Source organism: Drosophila mauritiana, chromosome 2R (genome assembly GCF_004382145.1).
Source record: "Drosophila mauritiana strain mau12 chromosome 2R, ASM438214v1, whole genome shotgun sequence".
In the NCBI taxonomy this organism is placed as follows: domain Eukaryota; kingdom Metazoa; phylum Arthropoda; class Insecta; order Diptera; family Drosophilidae; genus Drosophila; species Drosophila mauritiana.
Genome location: NC_046668.1, coordinates 17,421,230 through 17,443,206, shown reverse-complemented (window position 1 = coordinate 17,443,206; position 21,977 = coordinate 17,421,230). Strand labels below are relative to the sequence as shown.

General features: G+C 42.7%; 2 protein-coding genes across 3 annotated transcripts in view; one reads left to right on the top strand and one right to left on the bottom strand.

Moving 5' to 3' along the window:
• LOC117136906 (5-hydroxytryptamine receptor 2A) overlaps window positions 1-21,977 on the bottom strand; it is a 55,136-nt gene that overhangs the window by 19,927 nt on the left and 13,232 nt on the right. For both annotated transcript variants that reach the window (XM_033298024.1, XM_033298023.1), the window contains exons 2-5: window positions 11,454-12,132; window positions 10,540-11,241; window positions 7,850-7,983; window positions 5,507-5,616 (exon numbers count right to left, since the gene is read on the bottom strand). In XM_033298024.1, coding sequence (XP_033153915.1) covers window positions 5,507-5,616; window positions 7,850-7,983; window positions 10,540-11,241; window positions 11,454-11,478 — 971 coding nt within the window. In that variant the 5' untranslated portion in view covers window positions 11,479-12,132. The remainder of the gene's footprint in view (window positions 1-5,506; window positions 5,617-7,849; window positions 7,984-10,539; window positions 11,242-11,453; window positions 12,133-21,977) is intronic.
• On the top strand, window positions 5,839-7,746 carry LOC117136908. Its single transcript, XM_033298030.1, has 2 exons — window positions 5,839-6,489; window positions 6,586-7,746. The coding sequence occupies exons 1-2, from the start codon at window positions 5,839-5,841 to the stop codon at window positions 7,744-7,746; spliced, it is 1,812 nt and encodes a 603-aa protein (XP_033153921.1).

The following is a 21,977-nucleotide window of genomic DNA, read 5'->3' as shown; positions in this document are numbered from 1 at the left end:
GGAAGCACACAAGCTCTGTGGTCTTGTGCAGTTCGTTCTCTAATTGCTTTGACATTTCATTTGAAAAGTTCTCGCAAACGGATGCAGAATCAATTAAATTGAGGAAATAGTAACTCGGCATTTCGAAGTCACTTCGTTTTCAATATTGGCGTTTAATCTGTAAATATCTGAGCAGGCCGAAAAAGTATGCAATCAAGCTAAACTTTAGCTATAATTAAGGATTGCTCAAGCGCACACACACATATGCAACACATGCACAACACACATTTATATAAGCTGGCCATTTATGGCCATGAGATTGCTGGGGAAATATTGATTGAGGCATTCTGTGATGTTGCCACTCAAATGCATAAATCATTAGAATTATGTCAAGCCCTTCTAATCGAGATTGAATGAGCCCCTAATTTACACACAGACAGCCTGACTGACACACACACACATGCAGGCACGCATACACAGAAGGCAGCACTTAAAGCCATTTCAGTTTGTTTGTTTTATGAACTTGACTTGTTTGTGAGTTCATCAGAGTGAAAGCGAGACAGAGAGCGTGGCGGAGGGAGAAAGACGGGAAATCCCAGCTTTAAATGTCACAAACACCTCGTTGCGAATGTCGTTGTAACTATTAATTTCTGGAAATACATACAGATGCCTGCACAGTAAAAAATTACATGTAATAGAAAATAATATAACAATTTAATAATATTTTATATAAAGTATTTCTTAAGCTAGTCAACAAACTAGGTTCATTATTTAGTAATAAACAAATATTAGTATTACGGTATGATGGTTTAATTTTATCCTTACACTTATATTCCCTGTGTATGTGTAGGTTTGTTTTATTGTTGTAGGGATTAGAAGATAACGTAAATGTGTTAGTAACATATCCGGTTTTATTGCTCGGTATCGTTGCTGTTTGTGTTGTTATTGCCGCTGTCTTGCGTCTTCTGTTTGCTACTTTGTCTCATTAAACATTTGAAAAGAGACGCACACAAAGTACACATTACACACATCCAATGTTTAAGGCAAATGAAGCGTAGTCGTTGCATGAAGATGTGTGTGTTGGCAGCCTCTCTGCGACCCAGGAAAACTAATTATACTGTTAAATGCGTTTGTTTAACTGCCAATTTAATTAAGGTTATGCTTTTGTTCTGGCCAATCCCTAATCTGCCAGCTGAGCTTGTCCAGCCACCTCCGTTGTCCCAAAAATTGTGCCAACATTTGTGCAATTACAAAAGTGCCCCGCCCCGCACACACACCACCAATTTCACACCGCCCATGAAAGTTGCGGCTATGCGGTTGCAAGGGTTAAGGGTCAGGGGCGCAGGGGGTCAGGGGTCGGCTGTGGTGGCCAGGAGCCATTGCCTAAAACGCAACGCGACAGTATGGAAATTATGTAAAATAAGTACAATGTGGAAATGCACTTAGCCGAGCGTGCACAGTGGCAGCGAAAAGTTTTCTCATTTGCGCTAAGTGAATCAAAATATTAGCTTGAAAAATTCCACATGAATACCTGTTTGAAAATTTAATGATATTAACTAAAATGTTGAAAGCCGATTATAAGCAATGAAGACGTAAGTAAAAGAAATAAACTTATTGTAAATTATTATATCTGATATAAGTCGGATAGTACGCTTAAATACGAAACAAATGATAAAATCCTTGAATTTTATTCCGGAAATTCGCTGGCATGCATATTTAAACGTGTCCCCATTGTTTTATACTTTTTTCCATTCAGCATTTGGCTTTCGACCAAGCCGAACAAAAAAAGTAATCGTGTGACAACAGCAATTACAATTACACATGGCACACAGCACATGGGACGCAGTTGTAGTTGTTATCCTTATTGTTCAACTGCAGTTGCGGTTAAAGTTGCAGCAACAGCAGCAGCAACAACAAAAAACCACTGCGAGGATAGCAACTTGGAGTCCAGTGCATCGTCGATGGTAGTGAATATGAACATGTAATTACGTTTTAAGTGCTAAATTGTAAAATATTTGCGTAAAAACTATGTAAACTTAATTGAAATTTAATTGAATATGTCATAAATGTGTGAACAGCAGCATCACCAGCGGCAACAACAACAGCAACAGCACATGTGCAACATGAGCAGCGATGCGCACGAGCAACATGAGCTCGACAGCAACATGGCCGACAAACTGTTGGTCAATGCGGTTAGCAGTCAGCAATCAGGATATAGTCCCATGATCTCGGCTTCCAATGGGGTAAGGGCAGCAAGATGGAGGGCATATTTCGTGGGGGCCTTTGCGAAAACTTGGCATTTAAATGCTTTCGACCAAGGCAGCGTGGAACGCAAAGCCGCGAGGCATTTATCATTCGGTTCGGCCGGCCGTTGCTTTTGTTGTTGGTTTCGTGTGCTGCCACTAATAATGACGTCAGCAGCATGCAGACCATGAAATTTATGCACATCGAGCTCCACTGTATGAGTGTATGTGTAAGAGAGCCTGTTCTATATGTGCATATATTCCGAGGGCCAACGGCATTCGACAGAATCGGCCGAAACGTTGGGTCAGTGCCATGAAGATTAATGTCCAGGCGCTATTTGTCGGTGCGGAGTCCCAATTTTTGGTTTCTTTTATTACACAAGGAAAAATTTGAGCAACTTCGATCTAATACACCTAATTTTTTACAAATCGCTTTAAATTGAATTATTTGCATCCAATTTCTTTTAAAATTTACTAACTTGTAACTTTTTATTTGTGGCACAGTCTCATTCGTTCTGTAGGTCAGTCTGCTGCTCATTCTTGCTCAAAAAATATAAAATTTGTAATTATTTAATTGACAGTTCCCTCCTTTTTCCCGTGTAAAGGCTTTATTGTGCTGGCAAATAGCAAAGGAAAAATTCTCCGGCGCTGCTGCTCAGTTCACTTGTTCCACGGCTTCGTGTTTTTTTTTTATGCGGTTGCCCTCTGTGCGAACCCCTCGAATCTCCGGCTTCAGCAAATACTGTTGGCACTTTGTCTTAATTGCTTAAAAATTACTGACATGGAAAATGAACTCGGAAAATGTTAACCACTTCCTCCACTTCCCCCTTGCAAATGTCCCGGCATCGTATTGTCAAAGATTTGGCTGTCCTAACGGCAAATACTTGCAAATATTATTGTAGTCGAATGTCTGCAACTATTTATCATCCAGTTTGGGCGAGCTGAGTTCGGGGACCATTTGACAAACTTAATTTATTAATGCACCACTCCCATCTCGTTTCGTCCTGCTGTAAATGCCTTCTGCCTTGCTTAAAAGCACATTAATTTTCATTTCATTTGGTGATAAAGCAAAGACTTTCCATTTTAAATATCTAGTGACAACTAACAAATAAAATGTGCCCCAAAGCCCTCTCGGGGTAATTGTTTCCCCCACTCCTTATGCCGTTCGACTCAACTTGAGCCCCAAAAAGTCTGGACCTGAGCCGGAGGCCTTTTATCTTGACGATGATGTGGCACTCGGGCAAATCATCATCACTGGCTGTCATGCCTCGTCATTTGCATACTTGCCAGCAGAAATGGAAGTAGTATTGCCCCAATGCCCACTCCATAAAAACGCAATACGCTGCTATACAATCATAATGTGAAGTGGGACTTGGGCTTTCTTTTCGGTGTCCAGCTGACAGGCGAGTGGCGTTTGCGAGGTGCCAAAGAAAGGGCGGTTCTCCTAATGTTAAAGCCGGGGCTTCGGCTGATTGATATGCATGCGAAATCTAAGCATCACTTGGCTTTGTTTATTGACAGGCAATTTGCGGCGCCAGCGCTTCAATTTGCCAATTGACAGCCACATCACAGGGTATCAGCGTGCTTTTTTCGGATTTATTTTGGCCACTTCTGACCACCGGTGCCAACTCCTTTCAAAGGAATAGTTTTCAAAAGCACATTGTGTGGGGGTGCAATTTAATTCGCCGGTCGGCGGTTGCGAAACGAATTTCACAAATGCGGTGCAGCCATTTCGTAGCATTTGAATGCATTAATTAGTGACCAAAACAAATATCAATTCTTCTCTTTGCTCTTTTGCACAGAGAGAAATATTCGAATATTTTGTATAATTTATAAATTATTTTGGCTTGGTAATCTTTTTTGTAAACAAAAAATATTTTTCAAGTATATAACTTAATTCGTCAAATTGAATGTAATTTTCAAACTGTGAACACAGTTTTTCTCCGCATGTGAGCGGTTCGATTTTAATGAGCTGCTCCCCGCGTGTTGCGTATACGCCACGTTGCAGCGGCAAAGAAAGCGTTTTGCATTATTTATGGCTAGTCTGGTCGTCCGGTGGCTCTAATTGAAACCGCCAAATAATTGGCCCGCATCGACCCGCAGCTAAGCCAATTAATGCGGCCATATAATTTCAGTTCATGCGGGAATCGGCGGGAAAAGCAGCTGGATGCGCGCAGCTCCGAGCCCAGTTTCAAATAAAATGAAATTACCCGGTCAAGTGCAGCAAACATTTTGGAAATTACACGGTCCATGGGGAAGGGATGGGGGCGTGGCCATTGCATTTGAGTGTTCATTAAACACACAACAACAGGCGAAAGAGTCACTGGTCGCAGCGGCATTCAAACGGCATTACGTATACGCCGTGCGGGCCGATTGGAAAATTGCGCCAATCTTGCAGCTAAGTGGCCATAAAACTTACAGCCGGGCCAACTATATTTCCACACAACACCAGCTTTTTCTCCGATTTCCCTGCTGCCGCTGTGGAAAACATTTTCCTATTGCCCTTGCCATTGTCATTGGTGGCAAGTGCACGAAAATTAGCTGGCATTGGATGCTTGACAATAAAATTGACATTCGGATCGACAACGAGTTCAAAGTGCCACCCCTTCCGCACTCTCCACTTTTTCCCAGTGAGTAATGCAATTCGTTTTTCACTGTTCCATGCCCTGCCCTGCCACGCCCCCTCGTTCGCCCTTTATTGTTTGCCGTTTTGCGTTCCATTTTTTAATCGATTGATTGAAATGTTTGCTGCAAATTGATTGATGGCATGCAGCCAGCCATGTTCCCATATATGTATCATTGCTTGCCATATGCCATGGCAGGAGATACATATATATATATAAATTTAAAATTGATATAGCCATCAGATGACAGTTAAGTGAGTGGTTGGTTGGGAGGCGAAATGCGAAAAACAAACTATACACAAACCGCAACAGTCTTTGAAGTTCGACGGGCGGGTAACCATAGAAGGACCACTTTGTTTATTGACAAAAAACTTTGTGCATACAGGGCATTCATCAGTCGGTATTTCTAACAACTTATTTGAGTGTTTTCGTACAGTACTGGATTTGTAAAGAGATTTAACATGTTAAATACTTGATTGATTGATTCGCCTAACTCAAACACACGTTGCCACGTTTTCCCACATATCCCGCCATAAGTACGGATATGTCTATATTTAGGGAGGAACCACGACGGCTTGTCTTACACGCCACTTACATGCTGGCTTGTGGGGCAATTTATCATGGGACCGGAAGTGGTGGTAGCTCCTAGTAATTACTTACCGATCCACGGCAATGGCCACCAGATGCAAAATCGAGGCAGTGCAGCAGAGGACATCGCACGACGTCCATATATCGCACAATTCCGGACCAAGTATCCAGCCTTGGCTGATCTGTGGGCACAGAGAGAGAAAGAAGAAAAAAAAGTAAAGTGGGTAGATGGTCATAAAGCTGGTTAGTCAAATAGACAATAAAAGTTGATGGCTTATTAAATTTGATGCTCCCCAAGCATGGAGTGTAAAATGTAATGGCTTCTAATAACAAAGCAAACAAGGGTTGCCAGGCTTTATAAAGGGTCAACTGTCGAACGGTGGAGTCAAAGTGGAAAAGCAGCCATGGGGAGTCGTTTCTTCATACGGAACCTAATACTTTTTGGCCTTTTGGCCAGCAGCAATATGCAGATTCCAGTCGGAGAACTTGAGAACAAATTGGAACTGGATGTGGACTTCTTGCTTGGGGTGACCGAATTCATGGGCAACATTAATGGACTACATTCCATTACTGTATATTCGGATTGCATCGACATACAGCCTTCAATCCAGCAGCGCATTATGGATAAATTTGTGGTACCCGTTTATACGATTGGATCCAATCTAAGGCGGACTAATTACAACAAACTGAACAATGCAAATATTCGGATTGTTCTCTTTACTGGCCTAAATGACACCATATTGGTTAATCTCAATAAAACGGACGTTCCTTACTCAGATCATTTTTATATGCTTGCGTATGCTTCAGCATTTAAAAATAAGTCCGTCGAGTTGGATTTTATTGAAGAGGTATTTATACTGCTGTGGAAAATGTCAATTGATAATGCAATCCTATTGGTACGTGGCGAGTTCAAGATGGAAATGTGGTCCTACTTTTATATGGGAAAAATACACAATATTGAATTGACTAAGCCCAATTCGTTTTTGGAAAGTCTTCGCAAATACAACTATAGGTTCGTCCTTCAAGTTATCGATGATCCTCCAGCCATATTTTGGGTGAGTTCATTTGGTATCACCAGCAAATATTAAATAATTTAGTTACTACGAATTTTAAATGCAAATGCTATTGAGAATTCCAAATTTCACTTGCAGTACAACTCATCGGAACAAGCGGATGTGACTGGCGGTGGCAACCTCAGTGTGTCCGGCCCCGTCGGTCTGATGATCATAAATTTTATGCGTCACCTAAATGTGACCACGGACATTGTTCCGGTTTCGGGAAAGCAGAACTCCCAGTACGAGTTCTTTCAGCAGCCAGAGGACTGGAGAGCGGAAAATGGAGCCAATATGGTAGGCGGTGCCCTCTTGAAATACAGCCCCTTGGTGACTCAGTCACGGATGTGTCTGTTGGTCTCGAACCGCAGGATGATTCCTTTCAGCAGATTCCTAGACAAGCTGGTTAGTCCCGGTGTCCATAAACTCATCTTTGTTTCGAGTATTGGCATATTCGTGGTCAAGTACTTCTCCCATCGAAATCGATCGTTTGTGGATGCCTTATTTTGTACCATACGATTTTTTTTTGCTATTCCGCTGCCAAGTAATATTCTGAATAGCTTGCCCGTGGTGGATAAGTTGATAGAAGTGTTCATAATCATTTTCGTGGAAATCTTACTGAGTTCGAATATATCCATGACAACCAGCGCCCTGACAACCGGGTTTTGGGAGCCACCTATCAGAAATGTCGAAACGATGAGAGCTAGTGGCCTGCAGATTATTACAGAAGATCCGACAATTCCACAGGCCTTCAAGGAAAATATTTTGCCCAGCTCCTTGGCGGATCTGGTGACTCTTGTGGATGAAGGCACTTATTTCCATCACATCACCACCTTGAACAACACCTACGTCTATGTGGTGAAAACGCACAATTGGCAAATATTTCGGCTATACCAACAGCAAATGACGAACGAGCCATTTGAGATTGCTAGTGAAGAACTCTGCTCCAAATGGCGTATCTTGGGAATGCCGCTGAATCCAAAATGGCCTCTTAGGTTCATGCTTAAGGATTATTTCTATAGGATTCTGGAGTCTGGACTGCGGGAGAAATGGCTTCATATGGGCTTTAAAAAGTTTTGTGAATTTAATAACTTGCAAAAGCTGCCCGTTGATTCCCTAGATAGTTGGCAACCGCTGTCTATTGAGTTCTTTTTAAATATCATAAGGGCTTATATCATAGGATTAGTGATCGCCACCTTGGCGTTCGTTGGTGAACTGCTTCACAATAGATATCGTCGTAAAAATGTGAAAAAAACGTAAAAAAATCATATATATGAGGATTATGTTGATTGATGTGTGCAAATTGTAATTGTCAAATAAATACCGCACCCTGCTTTAGCTTTTCTGGGCACCCCCTACTTACCTCGTATACAGCTCCTAGTGGCATTACTAGACAGGCCACGAAGAGATCGGCGACGGCCAATGAGGCCACCAGGTAGTTGGCCACGTTTTGCAGATTCCGCTCCAGGATAATGGCCGCTATGACAAAGACATTGCCTGCAATGATCGAAGAAATGGTAAACTAAATTAAATGAAGAGCGGGAAACGGAAATGGGGTCGATGTTAGTGGGGCAGGGGACTTTTAGCAGCCTAATTGCGAAAATTGACTTGAGGCGAAAAGTTTGCAATTCAATTCGAGCTGCAGCTGATGACCGAAAACGAAACCAAGAACATCAGCGGCACAGATAAACTTTTTGGGAATTGGCAAACTTCTATGGACGCCGGCGAACGTCGAGAATGGGAATCTTATTAAGCATGTCCCTCAGCATTGCACTGTTGCAATTCCAGTTGCACTCGAGCTGGCAGGGCAGACAAAGAGAAAGTTCACAAAAGCCAAAATAAACGACATGAGCTAATCGCGCTGTCGTAAACTTTGCCAAAAGCCCCAGACGAGGATGAAGGGTGTGAAATTGACGTAAGGGGGTTTTGGATGCTCGATGGTCTTAGGGAGCGCCGCGGGTGAGGACAGCACACCTTTGATGTCTGCTGGTGCGCTTATTTTTCCTGAGTTTTCTCGACTCTTTCACTATCTTTTCCCACCACCACCCTTTGCCGCCACTGTCGCCGACTACTTGTGGTGCACTTGAGGCTGCAGAAGAAAGACAGCCACTACAGGTGCGAGACATGCAATTTGTGGCATTGAATCCGCCGGCAGTCGACGGCAGGAGGGCTCGCACACACTCACAGCACCCGCCTGGATACACACAGATACGCAAAACACATACACAAACACACACACACACATGCACCCTAGGTACATGCAATTAGATACTTGAGTGTCAAAGTGAAGGCAAGTAGACGAGCCTCATGCCTGCCAGCTGTTTGCGTTTTTCAGTTTCTCAGTTCCATGCAGTGCCTTCGCCACGGGGGTCACTCGAGCCATTGCATCCCAGGCAGGATCCTTAATCTTATCATGGGGTAGTAGTGTAATAGTGTAAAATTCCCACACAAACCACTATTTGTGTTAAGCCACTCATTAATGTGTCTTTAAGGCATCAAACTTCCAATAGAGTAAAGGTTTTAAGTTCTGTAAACAAAATAAATAGTTCTCCAAATTAAGACGCAATAAAAAAATTCCAAATCATCTTAACACTTTATAAATATAATCTCTAAAAACGCTTACAAATCAGTTCCAAAACGAATAATAAGTGGGTCAAATAATACAACCATAAAATTCATATATATTTTGGCAGCCCCTCAGTCGACATTTTGTTCCGGGTACTTTTCATGCTACTTTTTTTCAGCTGCCGAGTGACCGAAAGCGTGAAGCAATCTAGCTAAAATTAGCATTAAGACTCATTAGCATTTTCTTTTTAAATGCTAAATGCTGCTGCCGTCCCACTTGGAAGGCGACTAAAAAATGCAAAAGTTCAAAAGCGGACGAGCTCTGCGGGAAGAAAAGAAAACTAAAAAAGGCGGAATGGGGCGAAATGAAAGAAAGGCCGGCGGAAGAGGAAAAACTAAATAAACACAAATTAGTAGGAAATCAAAATGGAAACAAGCAAGAGGAAGCGAGACATGTGAATGGCTTCCAGCTCAATTCAGTCAGGATCCTTTCGGAGTGGCGTTAAGAAGCGTAGCATACTTTCCAGCGCTCGTTATTTTTATTTGCCTCTTGACTTTTGTGTGCTGCCCGTTTTAAATGAAACGAAACGAAATGAAATGAAATGAAATCTACTTAAATTAATGAAATCAATTTCAGCCGGCTGCTCTGCTGGTTTTGCTTCTTCGCCTCATTTTCATCTGTTACTGCCTGATTTTGATACATTTTGTTCCTGGATTTTACAACGCGAACATAAAGTTTCCCGCTCGACTTGGATTGAAGTGGGCGGGGCACTGTGATTGATTGATTGACTGTCAATTTTAATGCGGCATGTCTTTGCCTAGATGGATGCCGGTTTGTTTGCCATCGGATTTATGGCTAAATGCGTGTAATGAATGTAGCCAACAACAAAAGCGGCCTCATTCTCGTTCTCCCTATGCGAATCATCTACGTTCACCCATTCCACATTTTGTTCCTCGTCATTGAGCTGCCTTATTAATAACTGAGACTGAGCTGATGCTTCTACTGCTGTTGCTGCTGCTGATGCTGCTTCAGCATCTGAGCCATAATAACAACAATAATAAATAATATAAAATGCCCTGCCAGTATCATAAATATCAGTTACGCGTATTTTATTATCTACAACTGAAGCCGAGGCGCCCGACAAGTCCCTCCGGGTCCTCCTTATTGAATTGTTTGCCATATTCCCCAAGGATTAGGAGGCAAGCAGAAGGCGCGTGCCTGAGACTGGCATTCGAGGAATTTATTTTGGGTGGTATGGCTCGCTGAGCGACTGAAATAATTATGTCTATGTTTGGGCTTTGGCTTACACTCAAAATAATATAAGAAGCCCCAGATTGTAGCATATGAAAAAATAGATATTGTTTTTAATTAAAGAATGGTAAAGTATTGGAAATATTTTTAGCATAATATTTCAATGTTTTAACCATTTTAAAACGACATTTGCCGAGTGTACCTCTTGTTTTTTACGGTTTTCAGTAAGTACTCACCAATTATGGTGACCAGTATCATTAGACCGAGCAGCACCGATGTGACGGCCATTCGCAGCAGCTGCGTGAAGTCGTCCTCGGCCACTTTGCTGGTGGTCACATTGAGGCCGGCAGTGCCGTTGATCAGATCCAGGTGGCCACTCCGGTTGGCAAGCATCTCGCCGAACAAACTGGAATCGTTGCCTTCGAGAAGAAGCGTGTCGTTTAGCAGCATGGCGCCCAATCCGACTGCGACATTCGTGTAGTTATTGTCCATGTCGATCAGTTGGAGGGCTGGAGAGGATGCTGGCGAGGATGTAGCATCCTGCTTGGTGGTCAGTGCCCTGTGTGCCGCCTTGGCGGTGATCCTGGCAGCCGCTGCCGCCACCGAAGCACTGGCGGCTGCCGCTGCCAAAGCGGCGGTGGCCAGTGGTGAGCCGGCGGTGGTGGTGGTGGTGTTCGCATCGGTGGGCGGTGGCTTCAGCGCCAGGGACCCTATGAAATCCGCTCGTCTCTTGCCGGAGCTGTAGTAGCGCTTGCTGTTGATGTTGTTGTTGGTGTCCTCCATCGGTCCATCGTCCGTGACCGCCATGTCTTCCAGTTCCTCCAGCTCCGCGTCGTCCTGGTCCTGACCATCGACATTCGGCTGTTCGGGATGCGGTTCGGCTATCAGAAAGGCCCTGTCATCCATGCTGTTCGCTATGTAAATGTAGTCAAGCGCATCTGGAGTGATGAAAAAAAGAGATTTACATGATTGAAGACTTTCATAGTTACACTGAGAAAATGCCTATAAATTGTTATGTGTTTTCAAGCTACACTAATTTGTATTTTAATCATTATTTTTACAAGCACTCTTCTTTATTTAAAAGCTTTCATTGAAGTAGAATGGATATCACTTTAATGACCTAACTGCCACATTCTTCATGTGTACCCACCATTAAAGCTGGTCTCGTGCGCCATTTTGTGGATACTCGGTGTGTTTTTTGGGATGCTTCGCTTCGCTTAATTGCAGCCGCAGCGGAAATGAGGAGTAGACGGAAACGGAAGCGCGACTATGCAACGGCAACGGTAACGGTAACGGCAACAGCAATGGCAATGGCCTCCTGGCGCATGTGTGTGTCTGTGTGGGTGGGTGGGCATTTGGGATGGTGCCGTTGTTTCAACTGGCGGCCACTCAGACACGCGGGACGGGACATGGTGACACTTTCCCTACTTTCCCTGCTTTCCCTATTTGCCGCACTTTCCCCACTTTCTCCTCGGTGGTCCTTTTTTGTTCCAGCGTGTGCTCGGTGCCGGGCAGGATGTATTATCCTAACGAGCTTTCAAGTGTTTACATGGAGCGTTTACAATTTCGGCTTTTGGCTTTCACTTTTCTTTCCGACTTCCTCTTATTTGTGCTCTTTTTTTATGTTTTCTTTAGATTTCTCTGTGTGGCAGTGTTGCTTTTGTTCTGTTGATTGTTGCCGACTTGGCTTTGTTGCTACTGATGTTTTGTACTCATTTTGGTTTATTTAAGCTCTTCCGTTTGCTGTCGTGTGTTTATGGCCCATTTGATGGCTATTTTCATATCCTTGAAGTAAATTTCACATCCGATTGCCTTCTGGTGTCTGCATTCTGCGAAAAGCAAAAAGAATTCAATTAGACAATAAATTCTCGTGCGCAGCTAACTAAAATACTAATAAATAGCAAATTGAATTTCTGCGGTTGCCCCCAATATATTTGTTCCTTTCTTTAATTCTGCCCCTCATGCCTGGTGGAAAATAATTTCCTGCAGGTCTGCGGCATTTTTGGCTGTGAAATTTATTGTATTCAATTTCCTTTCCGCATTGTGCGTAAAGTGTAAATGAATTTGAAATGCTGACGCTACTGCGCCCGCTTGTTAAATAATTTAACGCAATTTCTGCAATTACACGGAATCACTTGGCACGATAAATAAATATGAAGACTGGCATACCGAGAGTTGTTTTCTTTATTTTCCTTTTTCTTTTTTCCCCCCAGGCTGGCCACATACACACACACACACGCGCGCATACACACGTACACGCATTTACGCATATGTGTGCGACTGGCGGAAGTTTTGCGTGCGTGCGACAGGCGCCATTGCCAGCGGCTCCCTTTCTCTTCTGCCCCCGCCAGTTTCGCCTTTCGATGCCCCAATGCTGCGACACAGGCGGCAAAATAAATTTAAAACGCATAAAGGAAAAAGCAAAGGGGGCAGATCCCCAGGACCAAAGCCGCCCTGCCAGAATGTCATCGCTTTTACTTAAAAGTGTACGGCTACAACTGTGGTCATCTTGCTAGTTTGTAGTGATAGTTATTTCGAGTTTGGTTCTATCTGTATCTAAATGTTCTATTTTATATCAATCTTCGTCTGCTTAGACAATACAATTCTTGTCAATTTCGAATATTTTTTCTAAAGATATTTAGAAGTTCTGATCTTGATATACTATAATATTATTACTATCTCCTTAAAAATTGTAATACTCATTACTTTTAAGTTAGCTTGCCACAGAAAATATATATAATTAATGATGTGTTTAGCTTTATTAGAGATTAATTTGAAAGGTTTTTATAACATCAATAGCGTCATTTTCCACAATATTGTTTTTAATTTTATGCTTGATAATTAATTGGCGAATTGATTTTACTTAAAAGTATTTAAAATTTTACGACAACTGTGCATGGGTGGCAAACGTGCTCCTATGTAGTACACATTGCGGCGCCATAAAACCCAAAGCGAAAATGTTGCATGTTTAATGCCCACGATTTTATAGTCGCTGTATAGAGCTGTAGTTCGGGAAGGGGACTTTGGCCAACTTACTAATATGATTTGTACGAAAAAGAGCGGTACTTACTACTGTCAGCGAAACTCTAAAAGTATCTTATTTTATTATTTACATATTTCTCTTTGACTTTTCTCTCTTTTAACTATGCACAATTATTAAAATTTGTTCAACTTTGACAGAAATACGTTTACAAATCTGTAATTTCATATCCTTGATGCGTAAAGTGCACGGTAAATTTGCTGCTATGCATGAACGTCATTAAACTACCACTTGACTTGCGTTTCCCAAGGATTCGTGTCAAAGAACACGCTGCTGCTCCTGCTATTCTCGCTCTTAAATGGCAAGTTTTCCACCTAATGCTCTTTCCAACCTGGCTTCATTAGCAGCCACTTGCGTTACCTCTCGTCTGACATATGTGCTTTCGTGTCTTCATTTTAATCTTAGGTGGTGTATGCCATTTTCCAAAAAAATAGAAGCAAAGCTAAGAGATTCTCCTCGAATTCCGTTGAGATGGAGACCAGTAGAGAGGCCCCACCATTACGCAACTGCCTGGAGTTTATGGGGCGGCAAGAGGCCCTTCATTCTATGTGCGTTCGAAAAGTTTCCACCTAAGTAACCTTCAAATGCCAGCATGCGCTTTTGCGATTGGCCGTGTAACTAACGTTTTCAAGTTCAAAGTCGACTTAATGCGGAAGTTTATGCCAGCTCACAAGTGTTCAAGGTAACTACAGGTAAACTTTTTTAAAATGCATTTCTAGGTACAACCTTTTTTTTAAATTTGCAAATACATTTGGGACTTTGATTGCATTAGTTTAGTTGTTATTGATTTATATAATGGATAATTGGTTTTTGATTCTGAGATATAGATTCTTAAAAAACGCTTCCCAAAAACTATAATAATTCTTATATAGAAAGGGCTAATATTATCTTTTAAATGTATCTGTTATTTATTGTACGGTTCACTGACAGATAGGTACCACTGCAGTTGCATACTGCCAAGTAGTTTTAGAACTTGGCCACGTGCGCTGGGCCCGTTTGAAGTGCAGTTGAGTGTGAAGACGACACATGTCGCTTAAATGCACACCCAGCCGCACCTGTCTGATCCCGCCACCCTCCACTGACCCCTCACCCATTCCCATTTTAGCCATGGTGAGTGCACTTGTTGCGGTTCGCAACTTGTCCGGCAGTCGCCTGCATACATTATGCAAGTGTTTGCCAACTGTTTCTGTATCTATGTGCGAGCATGTGTGCGTCAGCTGCTGCGAGTGTGTGGGTATGTCACTCGCTTTTTATAGTCGGGCTTATCGCATATTTATGCAGTGTGTCCTTTGAAGCAGCGGCACAGGACGCACAGGGCTATAAATCAACTTTGGTTCACCGCACTCTGCTCCTGACCATGCTCCCACTATACGTCCTCCATACCACTCATTTGGATTCCCATTCGTATTCGCATTCGCATCCGCATAGCAGCAATTACGAAAATTGCCTATCTATGCAATAGTTGTGGATGCCGCCTCTTACTGCGAAATAGTTCCCAGACACTTGCTCTTTTTGCCTTGCTTGTTTACCCAGCCAAGTCATAAATCAAGTGAGTAACTAAATCGAGAGGGTGGGTAAATGCGTAGTGCAGAATATTACAAAATGTGTGTTGGAACCTTAATAATTTAATTATTAATTTAAAATACCTATGGCTAAAGGGGTGAACAATATCAATTTGTTTAATCAATTCTTTGCCCATCTGGCGAAACTTTTCAATCCACCCACATGTCACAATAGCAGTTTTTTGTGAGCGTGGTATTTGGGACGTGCGTGTGTGTGTGTGTCCCATCAAAGTGCAGTTTTCCGAATGCAAGCCAAAGCAATGCCTCATTGTTTGCCCCTTGCCAATGCCAGCTGTTTGCTGTACTTGGAAAGGGTTCAGGAAAAACGGATGGCGGCGGGGCAAACTAAAATAAAGTATAATAAATGGCATACATATTTCATGCGACGCTCGATTTCATTCACCACAAACTCACACATGCCCAAGAATGCTGAATGTGCAGCTGTGTGTGTGTGTGTGTAGTGTATGTGTATAGATTCAGACATGACCAGACATTTATCAGTTGTTCGCATGCATTCAAAAGATACTAATGTACATATTAGTTCAGCTCAGTAAGTGGCTCCCTGCCACTTTCTCGGCATTCGGAGTCCCACTTCCGGTTCCGCTTCGCCCCCTTTCTGTTGTTGGGTTCCTTTTTGCACCATTTCCGCTTCATTTCATGCGCCATTTTTCTCTATCTTTGCAGTCGAGTGTTTGCGCCTTGTACCCATATCCTGGACGGCCTTTCATTGGCCTCCTTGTTCCGCCCACTTTTAGTTTTTCCTCTTGGTTTCTCCTCACAATTTTCCCGCCTTTCACCGCCCGCTTCATTTTGCGGTTGCAGCTGCTCTGTATACGTATACAGCTTCAGTTCAGTTCGGTTCTGTTTCGGATTGCTTGCACGGTTTTGTTTCCCATTTTCCATTTCCATTTTCCCTGGCCGCCTGCAATTGCTTTTGCCAATCATTCTACTGCAAATAATTTATATGCCTCGAGTGTGTGTTGGCACCTTGGTTAACTCATTGGCATGTTTTATGGCTCTTTTGGGTGTGCGTTCGCCATAAATATTGCCCATACGCCGTGTTGACCATGCGAATTTCATTTGGCTTAGTTTGTTTTGGCGTATTAGTGTTTGTGAAGTGTCCTGCGCTAATTGCTCATTAATATTCAATTGCCAGCAGCTTTTGTTCAATTATTCAAGCGCAAGCTTTTCACCAGAGAAACAAATTGTCAGTCGCACATTCTTTTCCCTTCGATTCTCCACATTCTCTATGCGTGTTCAACAATGCAAATAAAAGAGGACATACGAAGTATGCAAATATTTAAATTCCAGCTTATTTCATGTTCTGAACGCGGGCGTGAAATAAATAACATTCAATGCATTTTTTATCTGCGCAAAAGCCGTACAAAAAATAGAATTTAAAAGTGAATGGCAAAAGTCGAATGTGCAAATACTCTGGTTTGAACTACACATTTTTATAAAAGGAGTTAAGGTTTAAAAATAATTTAATTCAACATTCATAGATTTCTAAAAATGTTCTATTCATTTTTGTACTGTTTCAAGTACTTGATATTTCACGCTAATCTCCCTTTGAATAGTGGCAAAATCCGTACCTTTTCAGGGTAAATTGCCATTTCTATTTCCTATCAATGGAATCGAACAGATAAAAGAGCTGGTCTTTTTTTTGGTTGGCTTAAAGTTTTGGCCTGTGAAAAAGAAAAAATTCCAGCTTAAACAAAATAACAAACAAATGCTAGAACAAATGTTGGCCATGTCGAGCATCAAATAGAATTGTAATTTGATTAAATATTTCAATGCAACCAGAATGATTGATCCATGTTAGCCGCCACAAGCCCATAAAACATTTACACTTTTGTGTAAATGTAAAGTGTACACTGTACACTTTTGGGAAAAAAAATTAAAGTCGCTTATTGGGTCCTTGAAGGAATTAAAAGGAGTTTGTAGCAACGGAGCCTGGGCGAAGAATAAAATATATGGAGCGGAATTGTTGGCTTTTAATTACTTTTGAGCATCGTTGTCTGGCAGCTCACTGCCCGTATATATCTCAATATTTTCCTTAATGTCAGGACGCCGGCACGATAATAAATTTCCCCGGACAATATCCTGCATTTAAATAACACTTCCTGCACCACGTCTAGGCCAAGGCATCCGTCCATGTCCATACGTCAGTCCCAATGCGCTGCTCGACGTTTTCCAGACAGTGAAATGAATTTATTTGCCGCCGGGCCCCATAACAACAGGAAAAACTGGAGTTCAGTAACTGCACTCTGGTGCTCGACCAGTTGATTTTGCGCTGAATGGCGTGCAAAAGGCACTTTGCTTCATTACTGTGTGTATACGCCGCCACTCGACGAGATATCCTGTCCAAAGGACTCGGCTCTGCCTTTATTCCGGGCGCCCAAAACTGTGCTACGGATTTTTGTTTACTTTGGTTAGCCCAGTGAGAATGGGCGTCTTTGCCACACAATAACAATTTATGAGCCAAAAGCTGGGTGTACGCTACAAGTCTGGCATAAATTTAAAATGTGCCACAACTTGACATGCTTTTTTGTACTTCCACTTTTTCCCCTGCCAGCGTCATTTTTACTTTGCGACATGCAGGTGTGTTCGGTGCTGCATCTGTGCTCTACGCTTTCTTGCATTATGCATGATTCAGCTCGCTGGATGCAGTTTTATGAGGGTGCGGCGGCCACTTTTCACACTCCTCGATCAATTAGTGACGGTACAACAAAAGGACACGGCCGCCGTCAAAGGGGGGCCTTTTCACCCTAGTCGATTTGAATTTTATACTTGCATTTTAACTTTTGCCATGGTGTACAGTGTACACCAATCTCTACAACTTTCATGGGTTATAAGCATAATATATTTGAATTTGAATGAGAGCCCCCGCCGAAACATCTTGTTTATTCGCCTCTGCGCCGAGGTGATACTCCTTTAAAGGATGTGCCATTTCAGCAACATGAGCCCCCCTTTAGAAGATGGCCAGCAGACAAGAAGGCTCGAATCCGAGGCAGACGCCTCCCCCATAAAGATGATTTTACGCTTTTGCGCACAATTTGCGAATATAAAAAAGATGTATGAATATGTGCGCCAAGATACCAGTGTGTATGTGTGGGTGAGTGTAAAGGTAGCAGCGGCTCAAAGATTTGTGTGTCGGCCACGTGTGCGACGTGATTTCTTTCTCATGCAAATAAACGTGTAGCAAATGGCGGGGCCTTTGATTTTGAAGGGGTGAAAAGTGGCACTGAATCTGTATTTAATACAAGCAAAGCCAGCTGGATCCCTCGCGACTGCATATTGATAACAATGTGCTTTAAATTCAAGGATAAAAGCAATTTAAGTTTATAAATATTTAAAGATTAAATTGTATAATAATCTACGAAGCATAATACTGATTTTATTTGCAGAATGGTAAGGAATGTAGTGCACTTGGCTTAAACCCTTTAGCCGTGTAATTTTTAACCCGCTTTTATCCGCTTCTGCTCTTTTTCCTCTGGTTTCCTTTGAGTCCTGAAATTCCATTTAATTCTTTAGTTTCTGTAATAGCCGTCGTCTTAATTGGCCTGACCACTGTGCTGACTGACAGTCCGTGTTTTCCCCGCCTGAAATTTAAACCACCTGCACCGCAGGCGGTCTGGCACACACTTGACCCCCATGGAAGCCCGCATCCATCCCGAAGCTGACCCCTCAAGTCCTTTTGGGCCCCACCGCAACCACTTAGCACAGGTTGACGCCCCGGTGAGGGCTTTGATTAAAAATTTATTAATATTAAACTTTGCGCACGCATTGACAGGCTTCTCCAACAACAACGCGAAATGGAAAAAGCAACAATATATATACATATATATATTTATCCAACTAGCAGCTACTTTGCATAATTGCAAATATAATCGCCCCAGACGGTGGACAACAACTCGGCGGGCGGAAAAATGTGGGTGGCGTTGGCTTTAATTAAGTTGTTAATATTAATGAGGAAATTTTCAGCTGCCGGCGGCCTGATGTTTGATTTTCATTTTGTTATTAATCAGCCTTTAATATATTTAATTAAGTTTTCAGCGCTGCCCGCCGAGCTAAATATGTTGAATATTTCAATAAACAGTAAGCGAAATAAAGCCCCAGGGGGATTCCTCGAGTCCGCTGAATGCGGCTAATAATCGTTATTGAAAATAGCAATCCAACAGATTAAGCGAGCAGCAGCAGCAGCCCGCAGGACTTTTTGCTCTGGATGGGATTGGTTTGGGGGCCAAATATTATTACCATGGCGTCCAAGAAACTTTTATCGACATTTAAAGCAGAGTCCAAAGTTTCAGCCCAAAAAAAAATGGCAAACTTTTTGCTTTGCTTCTGAGAATTTTTTTTCAATTTGCTATTGGGGAATTTCGTTTTCTTCGCCTCGTGTTGTGTTTTATATTGCAAAGTTCTCTGCTCGCTTTCAGTTTTTTTTCTCTATCCCATCGACGGAGTGCTTCATTGGCATAACCCCCGAGGCATCGCTCCCTTTTCACCGCCCTCATATGTTTGACACTAACAGATGGCGTGGGGCAGCTGGTCGTGGTCCTCGTTTTCCCAAATTTCCCACTCATTCTGCCCATCCCGCTGCTTTGCCTCGATCATGGACGGTCACTTGTCATCTTGAGTGGTCGCTCATTTGTCTGCACAGCTTTTGGAAATTCGCACTTTATTTACGCAACATGCTGTCCCGAGTCTTGCTGCCAAGAGTCCTGCGAGTCCTTGTCCCTAACCACCTCGACCATTGCCAATGCCTCTCTCTGTCCCGCCTGGCCAATTCAATTTTTCATCTTTGCCTCCACGGCAGACCGTTTATCTTTTGATTTGTGTTTTGGCTTCTCCGCGCCCTTCGTGCTCAAGTGTTTACAAATGAATTGCTGTCTTGCTTGTTACACTTTTTCGCAGGACCTCAGGTTTTTCCGGCTCCTGTTTTTGTTTTCTCTCGTTTTCCTTCGGGTAGGCAGCCCCACCAAATGACTCGAGTGAGTTGCGCTTCCGGCTGTTTTCGAGCTTGTTGGCTGCAAAACGTTTCAATTGAATGGCCTGACTTTGAGGTGCGAAGCCATCACATGCCGCCAGCCAAATCAGCCATCGACCCGGCTCATTTGCATGCGTTTGAAATTGAAAAGCGGTGCCGCCTTCTAAAGTCCAAAAAGAGGACCCCATCTTAAAGTCAACTTTAAGTACAGACAAATAGCCGCCGGCCAGGGCAACTACAATCGTTTTGGAAAAGTGGCCAAGTCCGAGTCCCAAAAGTCGGAGATTGTCGAAATTGAGGGCCTATAGTACAAGCGGGTTTTGGCTGACTTCCAGCCATTGTCAAGTCATTTTTGGGTTTGTGGAGTGCACAGAAAAAAATAAGTTCTATAAAAAATTAAAAAAAAAATGCAAATACAAATTTCTTAGCTAGAGTTAGAGTAACTTTCTGATGCCATATATTTTATATTGCTTAAGTTCTATTTTTACATTTAATCCCTTAAGCACCGGGTTTTTTTGCAGTGTAGTCCGGCGGGAGATCTCCACTGCTGAGCTGCTTAATGTGTGTGCGCTCATGTCGACGAAGGCGATAGCCGGGCTGCTTTGAATCTGGCGCCCGGCGCTCGTAAAACCAGAATATTGGGTGCCCACACCAAGGGTGTGGCTGCCCCGAATGGGAGGTGCACTTTGTGGCTGGGCGCAATTAAATAAAATCGACTTGTGCAGCTAGTCTCTGGCATTACGTTCTGCCATCCACCACTACCCACCACCCACTACCCACTGCAAAGCAGCCACGAACGTCCTTGTCATTGTTTGCTGATGCTGTAGTTGTAGTTGTAGTTGCCGAGCTGCACTCAATGTTTATGAACAGTTGCGCTCGGCAATTGTCGTTTTTACTGCCAATGCCATGAAGTTTTAAGAGGCAGCCATTTCTGTTGCACTTGTTGTTTGTGTGTACTCGATTCCAGAGAACTCTGGGATTTACTAGGGGAGCGTATGTAAATCAATTGCTTGAACACTACTTCTAACACAATCACTTCACATTAGCTACTTATTTTGCAGCCGAAGTTCAAGGCATCGGCTGCCGTGTGTTGGCCAACAAATGGCAGCACGATGTGCAAATAAGAATATGTTGGCCCAAATGCGGATGGCCAGAATGACGATGGCGGAACAAAGAACGTCCTCAACCGCAAATCCTGACCGAGGTGTGTTTGATTTAATTCAGCAAGCTGGTCTTGGTTGGCATATTCTATATGGGCATATCTGAAATGCCTTTGTTTGCAAAAAATACAAATATTTGCTTAGCTGGGCTTTCAACTTTCAGCAAGAAAAGAATATCGTTTAAATATATAGTTGCATATTTATAGACACTTTTATGTTATTTTATTTATTTATGAAATATTTCCCCTTGGAAATCAAATTTATATAAATTTTATGACTCTGATCATCTTATTCCAACCTATTGTTATTTTATTTTACTTTCCTGCGAAATTTATTGAACAGCTCTCGTAAAAATTTCAATGCAGGCACTGGCATTTTATGCGCTAAACAATACAACCAACACACAGATACAAACGCACACAGATGTACGCTCGCACACATACCGACAAACGGCAAAGCCATAACAAATGAAAAGCAAACTTGTGGCTTGACATTGATGAATGCACGATGAGATTTATGCTCTGCCCCTGATATTGTCTGTGTGTGTGTGTGAGTTTGTATCTGCGTTTCCAGTGTCTCACTGACTTTACCTCCGTGTGCGTGTAAGACTCGCACACGGACACATAAAAGTCCTGTCTGGCAGAAATAAATGTTAAGTATACGCATAATAAGCGCCACACTATGTTGTTGTTCCTGCCGCTCACCTTCCCATTTTCCTTTCCACCCACTTTTCTATCCTCCTGAGCCTGTGTGTGTATTTTACTCATTTACGCACTTTAAGTCGCTGGCTCAACACATTCACCTTCATATGTGTGCGCTACTGCCACTTCTCTGTTTACTTGGCAAGCTAAAAAAAGAAGACTAGGAAGAGAGACACTCACACAGCCAAAGAAACTCAGAGCAGGCACAACACTTATGCGATAGC